The following is a 13,660-nucleotide window of genomic DNA, read 5'->3' as shown; positions in this document are numbered from 1 at the left end:
CCTAGTCACTTTGTATAGACCTTATAATAGATGCTCAGAACTTTATAATGGATGTAAAAGTATCCCCTTCAACAGTACTTAAAGAGACAAGACTACCAATACATATTCATATAGGTGTGAAAGAGGCAATTCAGCTAAGCAATCAGAAAATTTCAGTTAAAATCCCAGCTCCACTACTAGTAACTATGTGACTTTCAGCAGTTAGCTTTACTTCTGTAAGCCTCGATTTCTACATCTATAAAATGAGATGATAACAAACACCTACCTCAGAAAGTTATTTTAATAATTGAATTTAAAAAAGAACACAAAGCATTTGGCACAATGCCTGAAACAGTAAGAGCTCAATAAATGATAGGTATTATTAACTATTAGTAACAGCATTAACTATTTTAACAGAAATGCTGGCTATTATCATCAGAAAAAAATGATAGTTTAAAAAAATCTTTATTTGGTAAAAATAAGGGCTGGTAATATGATGTTTAAAAAGAAAACTGAAGTATTGCAGATGATCAAAACTGCCTTTTTAAATAATAAAATAATATTCACCTGAAGAAAAAAAAATAACCACTAAGATCTGGCTTTGGAAATGTCAAAGTCTGTTACCTAAAACAAAAGGGAAACCGCACAGGACAGAAGTGTGATTCTCCTGTGCTGAGTGCCACTAAAGGCACAATTTCTTACCTCTCTAACTGCTCTTTCAGATTCACCAACATATTTATTCATTAATTCAGGTCCCTGCATGAAAAGAAAACAACTGTTCAGTGTCTTTATAAATGCAATCATGTATATTTCTTCCAATGAAGTAGAAAAAATATATACAAAAGAGAAAAGAAACAAAATCTGCTTATTAATCCCTTTAGTATGCTTATTTTCTCTGTGTGTTATTTATGCCTTAAAAGTGAAAGCCATTCTACGTTCCAAAAACCACACATCAATACAAAAGAAAGGCTGTGACTAATCACAATATTTTAACAACTTATTCATCATCTGTCTATAACTCTATCCACATTTTTACACTAAATCAGATGTGGTGCTAGGCACAGAAGATGGAATAGCCATTTGGAAGACAAACAAATAGGTAACATCCACATATTCCCAGGCCGAACCACTGGCTAGTTCTAAGCAAGTCTACTTATCAGATCTGAAGATGTGCATTTTTTCACATTAATATTTCTGAACTTTAATATTTTTCTTATTTCTCAAATATTTAGAATATCAAATACTGTAAGAAACACAGTAGACTTTCTTTTTTTACCACATACATAACTACTTTCTTAGGATACACCGTCACCCCAAGAAGTTATGAATTAAATTGTCCCATAATGATAGATGACCTCAGCTGTGGGGATGTTTCTCCCAGCATCTGGCTATTCTGACACAGTTCCTCATATATCCCAAAGAACAACAGACATGTGTGTGTGTCTCTCTCCCTCTCACGGTGTGTGCACGAGCATGCATGCACACACACACATACACACACCCTTACTTTGAACAAGATTCATATTCTATTCCATGCAGATCACGGGTCCAGCGAATTCCGAGGATATAACCAGACACTGACTTAAGTATTTCCTAAACAATTTATATTAATTTTTAAAAATCTGACTGACTGAAACACATAGGCACACCCTAGCAGAATGTTAACTAATCCCAAACTGGTATGGGCAGTATTTGGCTTCATATAAACACCATATTACAAGGAAAATTAGCAGACAGTATGACAAGTACTATGATAGAGCAATGCACAGGTATCATCAAAACATACAGAAGAAACTCCTTAGAGTCAAGGAATGTTCCTAGAGAAAGTAACATTTCAGGTGAGTCCTCAGTTGATTTATTCACACCCTCAAAAATATGAAATACATCAAGACCCAGGAAGAAATCAAAAAGATCTCTGATGTGCCAAAATAGATGTTACTATATGAACTTTCTTGTAGAAGAGCTCTTAAGGTCTTTATGCACAGTTCATTGACTTTTAAATTACATACAACAAATACCCTTGAACAGAACTGATATAAGAATTTACTATACATGAAGCATAGGGTGCAGGGAGATTGTGGCAATCAATAAAGCTACTTAAAGTGGGAGGCAGGGGTTCAGATTTTATCCTGTAAGCCATAGGAAGGGTTTTATGAAAGTTAAGTGATAACAGGGATATTAATGAAAGATGATTCTGGTCACAGTATAAAAGATGGTTAGGAGGAACATTAAGAGTCCAGAAGTTGAGAGACCAGTTATAAAATGTTTAGAATAGTAAAGGGGAAAAATAATGAGGAACAAGTTTAAGACAAATGAGTGCAATGGAAATGAGAACATAGCCACAAAAACAATAAAAAGTTTAAATTAATTTGTTGTGGATAGCAAAATGTGAAGATGAGAGAGAGTGGGGTACAGAATAATTCGAATTTGACTTAAAACTACTAATTTTTTTTTGAGACAGAGTCTTGCACTGTCGCCCAGGCTGGAGTGCAGTGGTGTGATCTTGGCTCACTGTAAGCTCTGCCTCCCGGGTTCACGCCATTCTCCTGCCTCAGCCTCCCGAGTAGCTGGGACTACAGTTGCCCGCCACCACATCTGGCTAATTTTTTATACTTTTAGTAGAGACAGGGTTTCACCATGTTAGCCAGGATGGTCTCGATCTCCTGACCTCATGATCCACCCGCCTTGGCCTCCCAAAGTAACATTACTATTTTTAATGTTCACGATAATGACTTAATCCATAAAAAAAAAGGATGCTCAACATATTCAGTGTAGCAATTTCTCTTAAGTATGTAGTTCATAGAGTGATGTTTTGGCGAAACAGAAGGTAACCTGCTCATATATGCCCCCAATAAAAAGAATTATTCATCCATCCATAACTGTGAAACCCTAAGACATAGGAAGGTCACTTAGAGAGGGTACACTAACACCTAAGTGGCTGATCTGCTCCACTAAGCTTGCTTTTGCATTCAAGCCCAGAAGCACCCCTGTCCCTCAAGGGGCTTGACTATAGCCCCATTTGACTTTGAGCCTGCAACCAAAATCATCTGCCAAAGAGTTCAGAGAAATCATGCATACTAATGACTTGGCAGAAAAGCTCATCAGTCCGCTGATATTCATCTCAGTAGTGAACCTGGACATTGAACTGTGGCACCGCTCCAGGCCTCCCTAGCTGAGATCCCGGCTCATAGTTGCTTACACAAGAACCCAGGGGGAGATTCACACAAATCACATGGCCCAGGACTCTGATCCTCCCTGACAGGCTCACCAGCCTCTATCCCACAACATACCCTGAGAAGACCCAGTCTCAGCCCCACCCAGTGCAGTAGAGGAACTATCCTATCTGTGCTGAGACCTGCTGGGAGATGCATGCCACTCTGAGCCAACAAGACAAGCTTCCCAAATCTGTCCCTACAGCAGAGTCCAAGGGGGCTCAGTCTTAGCTCCAGCCCCTCCTGCTGCAGTCTGGGAGCTATCTCATCTATGTAGGGACCTTCCGGGAGACACATGCTCATCTGAGCCAATGTGACAAGAATACCAACCTCCATCCCACTGCAGATTCCAAGGGAGCCCCGTCTCAGTACCAGCCCCCACTGTTACAGTCAAGCACTTTTGCAGTGACCAGCTGAGTGATGCATGCTGATCTGAGCAAATACATCGGGGCCAGCCTCCTTCACCCAGCAGATCCCAAAGCAGCCCAGGCTCAACTCCGGGCCTTCTTACTGCAGTTAGCAGCCCATCCTGCCTATGCACAAATATGCTGAAAGGCACATTCATCTGGGCGACTGGGATAGTCTTCCGGACTCAGATCCCTGGCCAGCATTTCCATGCAGCCCAAGTATCTGCCTTGGGTCTACTGCAGGTCCATCTGGGCCAGAAAGCCATAACAACTAAAGAGACCCTGTGAGATCTGTGGCAAGCCTGCACTCAGAGAGTCTCTGTGATGGTAAATATTAAGTGTCAACTTGACTGAACTGAGGGATGCAACATATTATTTCTGGTTGTGTCTGTGAGGATGTTGCTGGAGGAGATTAGCACTTGGGTCAGTGGACTGTGAGACAAAGCCCCACCCTCAATGTGGGTCGGTACCATCCAATCTGCTCCCAGTGTGGCTAGAAAAAGCAGGCGGAAGAAGATAAAATAAGCCAGCTTGCTGAGTCTTCTGGTTTTCATCTTTCTTCTGTGGGGGATGCTTCCTGCACTTGAATATCAAACTCCAGATTCTTCGCCCTTTGGAGTCTTGGACACCAGCAGTTTGTCATTGGCTCTCAGGCCTTCAGCCACAGACTGAAGGATATACTGTCAGCTTCCCTAACTTAGAGGCTTTGGGACTTGAACTGAGCCACTCCTGGCTTCACTGCTCCTCAGCTTATAGATGGCAAATTTTTGGACTCATATCACCTTGTGATCATATGAGTCAATTCTCCTTAAAAAACTCCTTTTCATATACACATAATCCTATTAGTTCTGTCCCTCTGGAGAACCCTAATACAGTCTCCTAGTGTTTAGATAGCTGAAGTGGTCACAGGCTCAGGAAACACAATACTCAGTTGGCTTAGAATCCTTGGAAGGTCTCTAAAGAAGGACAGGCACAAACAAAGGAAGACTGTGAAGACTAAACTAAATACATAATCCCTCAATGCACAGACAGCCTGCAATTTCACAAGCATCAAAAAGATTCTGGGTAATAAGATTTCAACAAATGGACATGAGGCACCAGAGGCCAACCCTTAAGTGATAGAGATATGTGATCTTTCAAACAAGGAATTCAAAATACTTGTTTTAAGAAAGCTCAATGGACTTCAAGAAAACAGAGAGAATCAATTCAGAAATGTATCAGGGAAATTTAACAGAGATATTGAAATCATAAACAAAACCAAACAAAAATTCTGGAGCTAGAAAATACAATGAGCAAAATGAAAAATGGAATAGAATATCAACAGCAGGACTGATCAAAAGGAAGGAAGAATCAGTGGGCTTGAAGCCCAACTATTTGAAAACACACAGAGAAAAAAGCAAAAAGAATGAAAAGAAATGAACAGTTTATGGGAGCTATGAGACATCATCAAAAGAACAAATATTCAGGTTATTGAAGTTAAAGAAAAAACTGAGAAAGACAAAGGGGTAGAAAGCTTATTCAAAGAAAAACAAAAAACTTTCCAAGGCTTGAAAAAATATAAATATCCACGTACATGAAGGTTAAAGGTCACCAACCAGGCTCAACCTCCCCTCTCCAAAATAAAAACAACCCAAGATTTATAATTAAACTCACACAGATCAAAGATAAAGGATCCTGAAAGCAGAAAAGAAACAAATAACATATAAGGAAGATCCAATATACCTGGCAGCAGAATTTTCAGTGGGAACCTTAGGGTTGGAGGGAGTGAAATGCTTCAGAGTGCAGAAAGAAAATAAAAAACTTAACGAAGAATAGTGTACCCAGCAAAACTATCCTTCAGAAACAAGATAAAGACTTTCCCAGGCAAAAAAAAAAAAGCTGAGGAAATGTATCGCTACTAGACCTGTCCTTTTAAAAAAGGCTAATCAGGGTTCTTCAAACCAAAAGGAAAGAACATTATTGTTATACTAATATGATAATCATGGTTCTCAAATCACTTATATCTTTAGTAAAAAGAAAATACAAAACTATTAAAAATAATTACAAGCACAATTTGTTAAGAGACGACATAAAAAAGGCAAGTTGTAAAATCAAAAATTCAAAATGTTGGAGAAGAGGAAGTTAAGGTGTACAAATTTTTGTTTTCATTTGTTTCTTATCTTGCCATCAAAGTTAAATTGGTACCAGTTTGAAATAATTAATATTTTTGTAAGACTCAAGGAAATTACAAAGCTAAAAACTGTAATACATACACTAAAAATAAAAAAGGACAAATTAAAACATGCTACCAGAGAAAAATCACTCAGCCACAAAAGAAGACAGTAAGAAAGAAGGAAACAAAAAGAAGTTACATAATACCAAAAAAAAGTATCAAAATGGTCAAAGTAAGGCCTTGCCTATCAATATTAAAATTGAATGTAAATAAATGAATTTCTCTACTTAAAAGACCAAGAGTGGCTGAATGGATTAAAAAACAAGACCCTCACACCTGTAATTCCAGCACTTTGAGAGGCTGAGACAGGTGGATCACTAGGTCAAGAGTTCGAGACCAGCCTGACCAACTTGGTGAAACCCCATCTTTACTAAAACAATTAGCCAGGCATAGTGGCAGGTGCCTGTAATCCTAGTTGCTCAGAAAGCTGAGGCAGGAGAATCTCTTAAAACCAAGAGGCGGAGGTTGCAGTGAGCCGAGTGTGTGCCACTGCACTCCGGTCTGGGCAACAGAGTGAGACTCCATCTCAAAAAAAAAAAAAAAAAGACTCAACTATGATATGATGCCTAGAAGAAACTCACTTCACCTATAACAGCACATATAGACTAACAGTGAGGAATGGAAAATGATATTCCATGCAAATGGAAACCAAAAACTAGCAGGAGTAGCTATATTCATATCAGATAAAACAGACTTTAAGTCACAACTTATAAAAAGAGACAAAGAAAGTCATTATATAATGATTTATAAAAGGTCAAAGTAGCGAGAAGATATAACAAAACTAAAAACATGCACCCAACAGTGGAGACAGTGGAGCACCCAAATATATAAAGCAAATATTAATAGTTCTACAGGCATTTCTTGCTTTGTACTACAGTGCAAATGATTGTAGTACAAAGCAAGAAATGTCTATTCATAACATAATATAAAGTCAAATAAACAAAACTAGTACTTTTCATTTACATGTGGTAAATTAAGTTTTACACAAAGGGGACTGTGGACAAGGAATTAAGAAAGTGAACACTAAAACAAGTGTCAATATCTCGGTATCAACAGAAAGATTAATATGGTTTATTAATAAATATCCAACATAGAGGCAAACATTCTTGATATTTTGTTTGAAAATGTGAAAATATAGTATAAAGCCTCAACTGATTGAAGGGTCACTCCACTGCCACAGAAAGATGGACTACAGGACCTGTGGATAAGAATGACACCATGCTTTTTCCTCCAAAACAAAACAAAACAGAAAGAAAAAAATTTAAGACATTTGAAACTCTAACTTGAAAATCTGGCACTGTGAAGAAAATATGCATTGCAATAATTCAAGTCAAGTGTTACTAATAAGGCATAATGAAAAGACTGCAGGGTCCCCAGAAAATATGACTTTCTAAAGAACTATGTACTGATGAATCTTACCTGGATGGCCTGCAAAATACAACCCAAGTAGCTGAACTCATATGTTGCATTGGTCTCGAGTTTTATCAGAAGTCAGAGCAATTTCATTACCAAGGGAAGTTATTTTCAGCTTGAAGTTTAAGTTGCCAAAAATCACCGTATTTTGGTAAAAAGAGTTAAAAAGTCTATATTCAGTTTCAAAGATAAATATTACACTTTACTACTAACAGAAAACTTAAGGAATCATAAGCTGTGATGCCATATTTTTTGCTCCATTTGAGGTCAAACATACATCAATTTCTTAAAAATGAAGAGAGCAGCAATCAGCATGTACTAATTTTGTGGAATCTTTCCATATGCTTATTACGTCTTATCCCTTTTACTGCTGTGCAACAGTTTTCTGAGTTGTATACTGTTACTACAATTTTACAGAAAAAAATGTGAAGTGCAAAGAGGTGAAGTAAGATAGTCACACAGCTTAGCAAAGTCACATAGCTTAGCAAATGGCAGAACTGGGATACAAGTCACACAGCTTAGCAAATGGCAGAACTGGGATACAAGTCTTTCAACTGTTACACTTGACAGAGAAACTGCCCCAAATATTTGGCCACCATCTGCACAAAAGATAACGCAACAGATTAAAGTACAAGTACTATGACTACTCATAGAATATTATTAGCAGAAGGGCTTTAGGAGTCACTTAGTCTTACCTACTCACCTAAAACTGAGGCAAAGTACAAAGAAGGTGAGTAATATGCCAAAAGTCCTAGAGCAAGTTAAATGGCAGAAATAATAAGAATGTAGAATTGTGGTTTCCAAACCAGTACTCTTTCTAAAAATTATGATGTCCTGTTCTCTCTAAGTCCTTAAAAGAGACACGAAATGTCTCAAGATTTTAGATGAAAGTTAATTTGGGGCTAGACAAAGCTGGCTGCTAAAAATAATTTTTAAAATTTAAAACACAAGATTTTACACATTATTAGCAATTCAAATTCAAATGTATTTATGGTGAGCAGATCAAGTGGCAATGGTGAAGTCTAATTCTTTCTTAATAGATGGTAGCATAGGCTAATTGGAAAATAAGAATTTTATTAGTACCCATTATAAACAAGAGACCGTTTATATCTAACTACAAAGTTTAGGTATATATAGTATAGTCTGAGTCCCATATTTGCTCACATGTTACTTTTAAAAAATGTATGTTAGTCTTGCCACATATTTTACCTCCTAGATAGCATGTGCTTTACTGATAAGAATGATCAAGAAAAACTGCCATTAGTAAGTACCATTAATTGAGTTATTTTTAATAGCATTATTTTTAAAATTCCATGGCCAATATTTCAAGTATCCAAGTTTACAAAATAACAAAAATATCATAAACACATGTGAAAATATTTGTCCAGCTGTTCTATTAATCTAGTGAGAAGTAAACCTGACCTATCTTTTACTGTGCTTCATTATTTTACACCATATCAGTCACAAACTCAAGTATAATATTTACACCTTCTGTTCTTACAATTTTGCCCCTTTAATCACTACCGGGTTTTTTTCAGTCCTCCCAAGGGCTTTTTAAATGTGTCTGACACCTGCCTGGTGCCTTTAGCTATTACAATTCAAATGAAGTTTTTATAAGTTCTAAAATGTCTAGGGAAGGCAAGTTAACCTAAGTGTTAACTATGGTTAAACGTTATGGAATATGCTCATAAAAACCCAAACTCACATGAGATAGAATTACATATATGTAATGTGAGTAAAAGAACTTGAAAATTAATAAAAAGTACAGTATCAGCACATACAGAAGGCCATTCTGGGAAAGCACTTCAAAGAGTTTGAAAATAGGTTTTAATTACTAGGCAAGAATGCTGTGGGCAAGTAAAAACCCTAAAATGCAAGAAGGGCTGGCAGGAAAGAGAACAGAATTCGAGTTGTTCCTCTCAAAAAGTATAATACAATCCTTCCCCAAATTCATTCACTCTATTCAGGAAAAAGAAAAGTGACACATTTCTTCAGAACTTACATTGCAGGGACCATGCTGGCTACAATTAAGCAAGTTGTAAAATGTGCATTTACACATATATACATGCCCATGAAATCCCCTTCTGTTATTAATGACTACTTTTGTCACTCTCAGTCTCCTTTACTGACTTCCCCACAGAATCTCAAACACTGGTTTCCAATTTCCATATTTTCATCTCCATTTCCATATTTTCATCTCTCTAAATGATCATCCTCTTGAGCTACAAATCCATACCAACAACTGCCTTTAAGCCACATTCAACATTTTGTCCCAAAGGCATTTCAAATTCAACAGGTATTTTCTCTCTCACCTCCAACTTGTTTCTCCTCTTCTCCCTGGGGTTAGGATATTTCCATCTGCCAGTCATTGACAGTAAAAATTTTTATCACCTTTGACTTATTTTCTTTCTCATTTCTCACATACAATCAACAAACAAGAGCTGCAGATTCTACATGTTACCCGTTTCTTCATATTAGTTGTTGAGTCAAATATCTCCCCCACTAAATTATGAGTTGATACATAACAAGGAGCCCATCTAATATATCTTTGTTTACTATGTACAGTGCCTGACACACAGAGAAGGTGCTTAACACATTTTTGTTATTCCAGTTGTAAAACTTATATAAATATTTTTTAAAGTGTTACAGACATGACATTGTAATATTTATTTCATCTCTAAATTTCATTCAAAAAGGAATTAAGATGGAAAAAAAAGCTAGTCTCTCTCCATTAGCTAATTTATCCATGAATTAAAAAAAAACCAACAATAAAATTTGCTTATTTTCAAACTTCTTGTAAGTGTAAAATTATTCTTCTCTTTCCAAATCTCTCTAGGTCTTCTTAGATTCCAAACGCTAAAGGTTTTGTTATAGTTCTTATTGTCATTTTCTGCTTTTAGATAAATGTTATTTATGGGATATTTTCACATCAAAACATCTTTTTTTATATATCAGCTTTATCAACTGATAAAAGCCCAACTCACATAATTAACATATATATAGTCTTAACATATGATGCCACAACTTTAACATAGCATACTATATAAATAATGACAAATTTCAGTAAATCTGATCTAACGTCTTCATAACCTTGTAAAACTGACAATGGCACAATAACTATTCCACTTGTCCCAATAATTACAGGTTACTATTAGTTATTCTCCAATAGTCATTCAAACAGGGATAAAACTAAGTATATGTCTTTGTTTAATACGGACATTAATAACTGCCAATTTAAGCAAATAAGGCAGATAATACAACACTATTTGGTGAAGTCAAGGGAATTCTTAAAGTTAAAACAAAACAAAACTCTAAAGGAAATTAAATGGAAACTCAAAAGATTTCAGACTCTAGATAAGCCCGAATAGTAATAAACCTATAGAAGGAGAATATAGAGTTAGGATCCACAAAAGGCATGAAATGACATAGTTCCTGGTGAGACTAAACTGGAAGCTGCACCCAAGGTGAAAGAAAAAATAACCAAAACACTAAGAGAAAGAGTTCTTTATAGTGTTGGGGTCTGGGTTTGGGGCCAGAACTAACACACACCTTTATAGGCTTCAACTGAGAAGTGCAGTGAAACAGGCAAGTTCAGGGCAGCCCCAAACCCAGGTTCCCCAGCCAAGTTCCTCTCAGGGCTTTTCCCAGTAACTTTCCAGAATCATTATGGGCAGGGGGACTATGAATAGGAGAGGTCATCAAAGCCCTCACCCATGAAATCCACAATCTTCTTCATGATTCTTCTTTGCCTTACTCCATACATCCGTTCACTGCAGTACAGAACTCAGAGTTAGCCTTTTAAACTTCAATTACTTCATCTACAATATGCCCAGATCTATGATACTGACCTCAAAATTTATTTAAATATATTTATTTTTTTAGCAAAGTTTAAGATTTACAGAAGAATTGAGCATATAGTACAAACAGCTCCCATATGCCCACCCACCCCAGTACACTGTTTCCCTTATTATTACTATCTCCTATTTGCATGGTATATTTGTTACAATCAATGAACCCAGATTGATATATTATTAAACTAAAGACCACAGTTATTCAGATTTCCTTAGTTTTTCCCTAATGTCCTTTTTTTTTTTCATTCCAGCATCCTACCCAGAATATTGTAACATTACATTTAGCTATCATGTTTCCTTGGTGGTGACAGTTTCTCAAACTTCCCTGATTTTTGATAACCTTCAGTTTTGAGGGTACTAGTTAGTGATTTTACAGAATGTCTTTTAACTTGGATTTGCCTAAAGTTTTTCTCATGGTTGGACAAGGGTTACGAACACTCAGGAGGAAGACAGCAGAAGTAAAGTGCTATTCTCACCACATCATCTAAGGGTATATATAGTCATTCCTCAGCATCCACGGGAACTGGTTCCAGGACCACTGCAGATACCAAAATGTACACATACTCAAGTCCCATAGTTAGCCTGCGGAACCTGAGGATACATAGTTAGCCCTCCTTATTTGGGAGTTTCCATATACCACAAGTACTGTATTTTCAATCTGTGTTTGGTTGTGGAACCTACCAAAAAGGAAGGCCAACTGTACTGAAAAAAACAAAAAGTGCATATAAGTGGACCCACTGAGTTCAAGCCCGTGTTGTTCAAAGCATCAACTGTACTGTCAACATGACTTATCACTGAAAATGTTAACCTTGATCATCTGGCTGTGGTATGGTTTGTCAGGTTTCACCACTGTACAGTAGCTCTTCGCCTCTCCTCTTTCCATATGAAATTCTTTGGAAAGAAGTCCACACCCAAGGAGTGGGGTCTTACATCCCCCCAAAACTTTTTCATTTGCCTTTTTAAATATAATGCTCTCCAAAGTTTATAATGTACAAATGTTATACTTTTCTGGATGAAAAAAATGAGACTTACAGAACTGGCTTAAGGTTGCAAAACTAAAAAGTGCTAAGGTTAGGAAGTAAATCCAAGCTATGTGAATTCCAGCTTAGTGTTCTTTTATCAGGACTTACTCGATATCAAGGGCACAAATTATATACTAACAGGTAAATTTTAAGCTCTACATTATCCCACTATCAGTCTTTTTCTAGGCACTTCTATTTCATTCAACAGTTTCCTGTATCTTTGGCCGTGATAACCCTTTCCTATTAACTTCTACTTCTAGACCAAAGCCATGTTTTTTTTCTGTTTTCTTTGTCCTAGAGAAACAAAATTATTTTTCAAACCAGTTCCCAGAAACATATTAACATCTTTCCACTTCTCTGAACCCACCCTACAGAAACTACTTAAACTACCTTCCCTGGTAACTTTGTGTAATTAATGAAAAAAGCCACCAGACACTAGTTTTGTTTTTTTAAAAAACAAAAAGAAAAATGGAAGAGCATATAATACAGTGGTTAAGAGCTCAGACTCGATTCAGAAAGTTCTGAGACTAAATTTCAGTGCCATCACCACCACTTAGACCTTGGAAAAGTCACTTAACCTTCTTAAAATCATTATCCTTATTTGTAATCTTAAAGCATGCTGTAATTAAAAGAGGTAGCTATGCAGTTTTCCATGTAAAAATTTAAAAACAGAAGTCTAAAGATGAATTTGGAATTTTAAAATTTCAGATTATCTTGTACCTTTGATAAGAGAATGTTAATATATCTAGTTAAATGACAAATAGTAATTACAGATGCTCCTTGATTTACAGTGGGGTTATGTCCCGATAAACTCATCAAAAATTGAAAATATCCTAAGTCATAAAGCATTTAATACACCTAACCTACTGAACATCCATTTTAGCTTAGCCCACCTTAAACATGCTCAGAATGCTTACACGGCCTACAGTTGGACAAAATCATGTGGCAACACAGTGCACTGTAAAATGTTGGCCATGTATACTCATGATCACATGGCTGACTGGGAGCTGTGACTCACTGTTACTGCCCAGCATCATGAAGGAGTACTGTACTGCATATCAAGCTCAGTAAAAGATTAAAATTTGGCCGGGTATGGTGGCTCATACCTGTAATCCCAGCACTTTGGGAGGCCGAGGTGGGTGGATTACAAGGTCAGGAGTTCAAGACCAGTCTGGCCTACATGGTGAAACCCCGTCTCTACTAAAAATACAGAAATTAGCCGGGTGTGGTGGCGGATGCCTGTAATCCCAGCTACTTGGGAGGCTGAGGCAGAGAATTGCTTGAACTCAGGAAGCAGAGGTTGCAGTCAGCCGAGATCATGCCAATGCACTCCAGCCTGGGCGACAGAGTGAGACTTTGTCTCAAGAAAAAAAAGATTAAAATTCGAAGTATGATTTCCACAGAGTGCATATCACTTTCACACCGTTGTAAAGTCAAAAACTTAAGTAAATTCATCTTAAATTGGGGAGCACCTGTACTTTGAATTGTGCACTACTTTGAACAAACCACAGGTTTTTCCAGAAATGAAATCTATTTTATACAATTCCTCTCTGAGACAAGTATA

General features: G+C 36.9%; 1 protein-coding gene across 2 annotated transcripts in view; it reads right to left on the bottom strand.

Moving 5' to 3' along the window:
• The window catches only part of SPATA5 (spermatogenesis associated 5), a 377,786-nt gene that overhangs the window by 270,465 nt on the left and 93,661 nt on the right, over positions 1-13,660 (bottom strand). For both annotated transcript variants that reach the window (XM_011948623.1, XM_011948624.1), the window contains exon 12: positions 682-735. In XM_011948623.1, the coding sequence (XP_011804013.1) occupies positions 682-735 (54 nt within the window). The remainder of the gene's footprint in view (positions 1-681; positions 736-13,660) is intronic.

This window comes from Colobus angolensis, unplaced genomic scaffold (assembly GCF_000951035.1).
Source record: "Colobus angolensis palliatus isolate OR3802 unplaced genomic scaffold, Cang.pa_1.0 Scaffold280, whole genome shotgun sequence".
Taxonomy (NCBI): domain Eukaryota; kingdom Metazoa; phylum Chordata; class Mammalia; order Primates; family Cercopithecidae; genus Colobus; species Colobus angolensis.
This window is presented reverse-complemented; position numbering and strand designations above follow the sequence as displayed.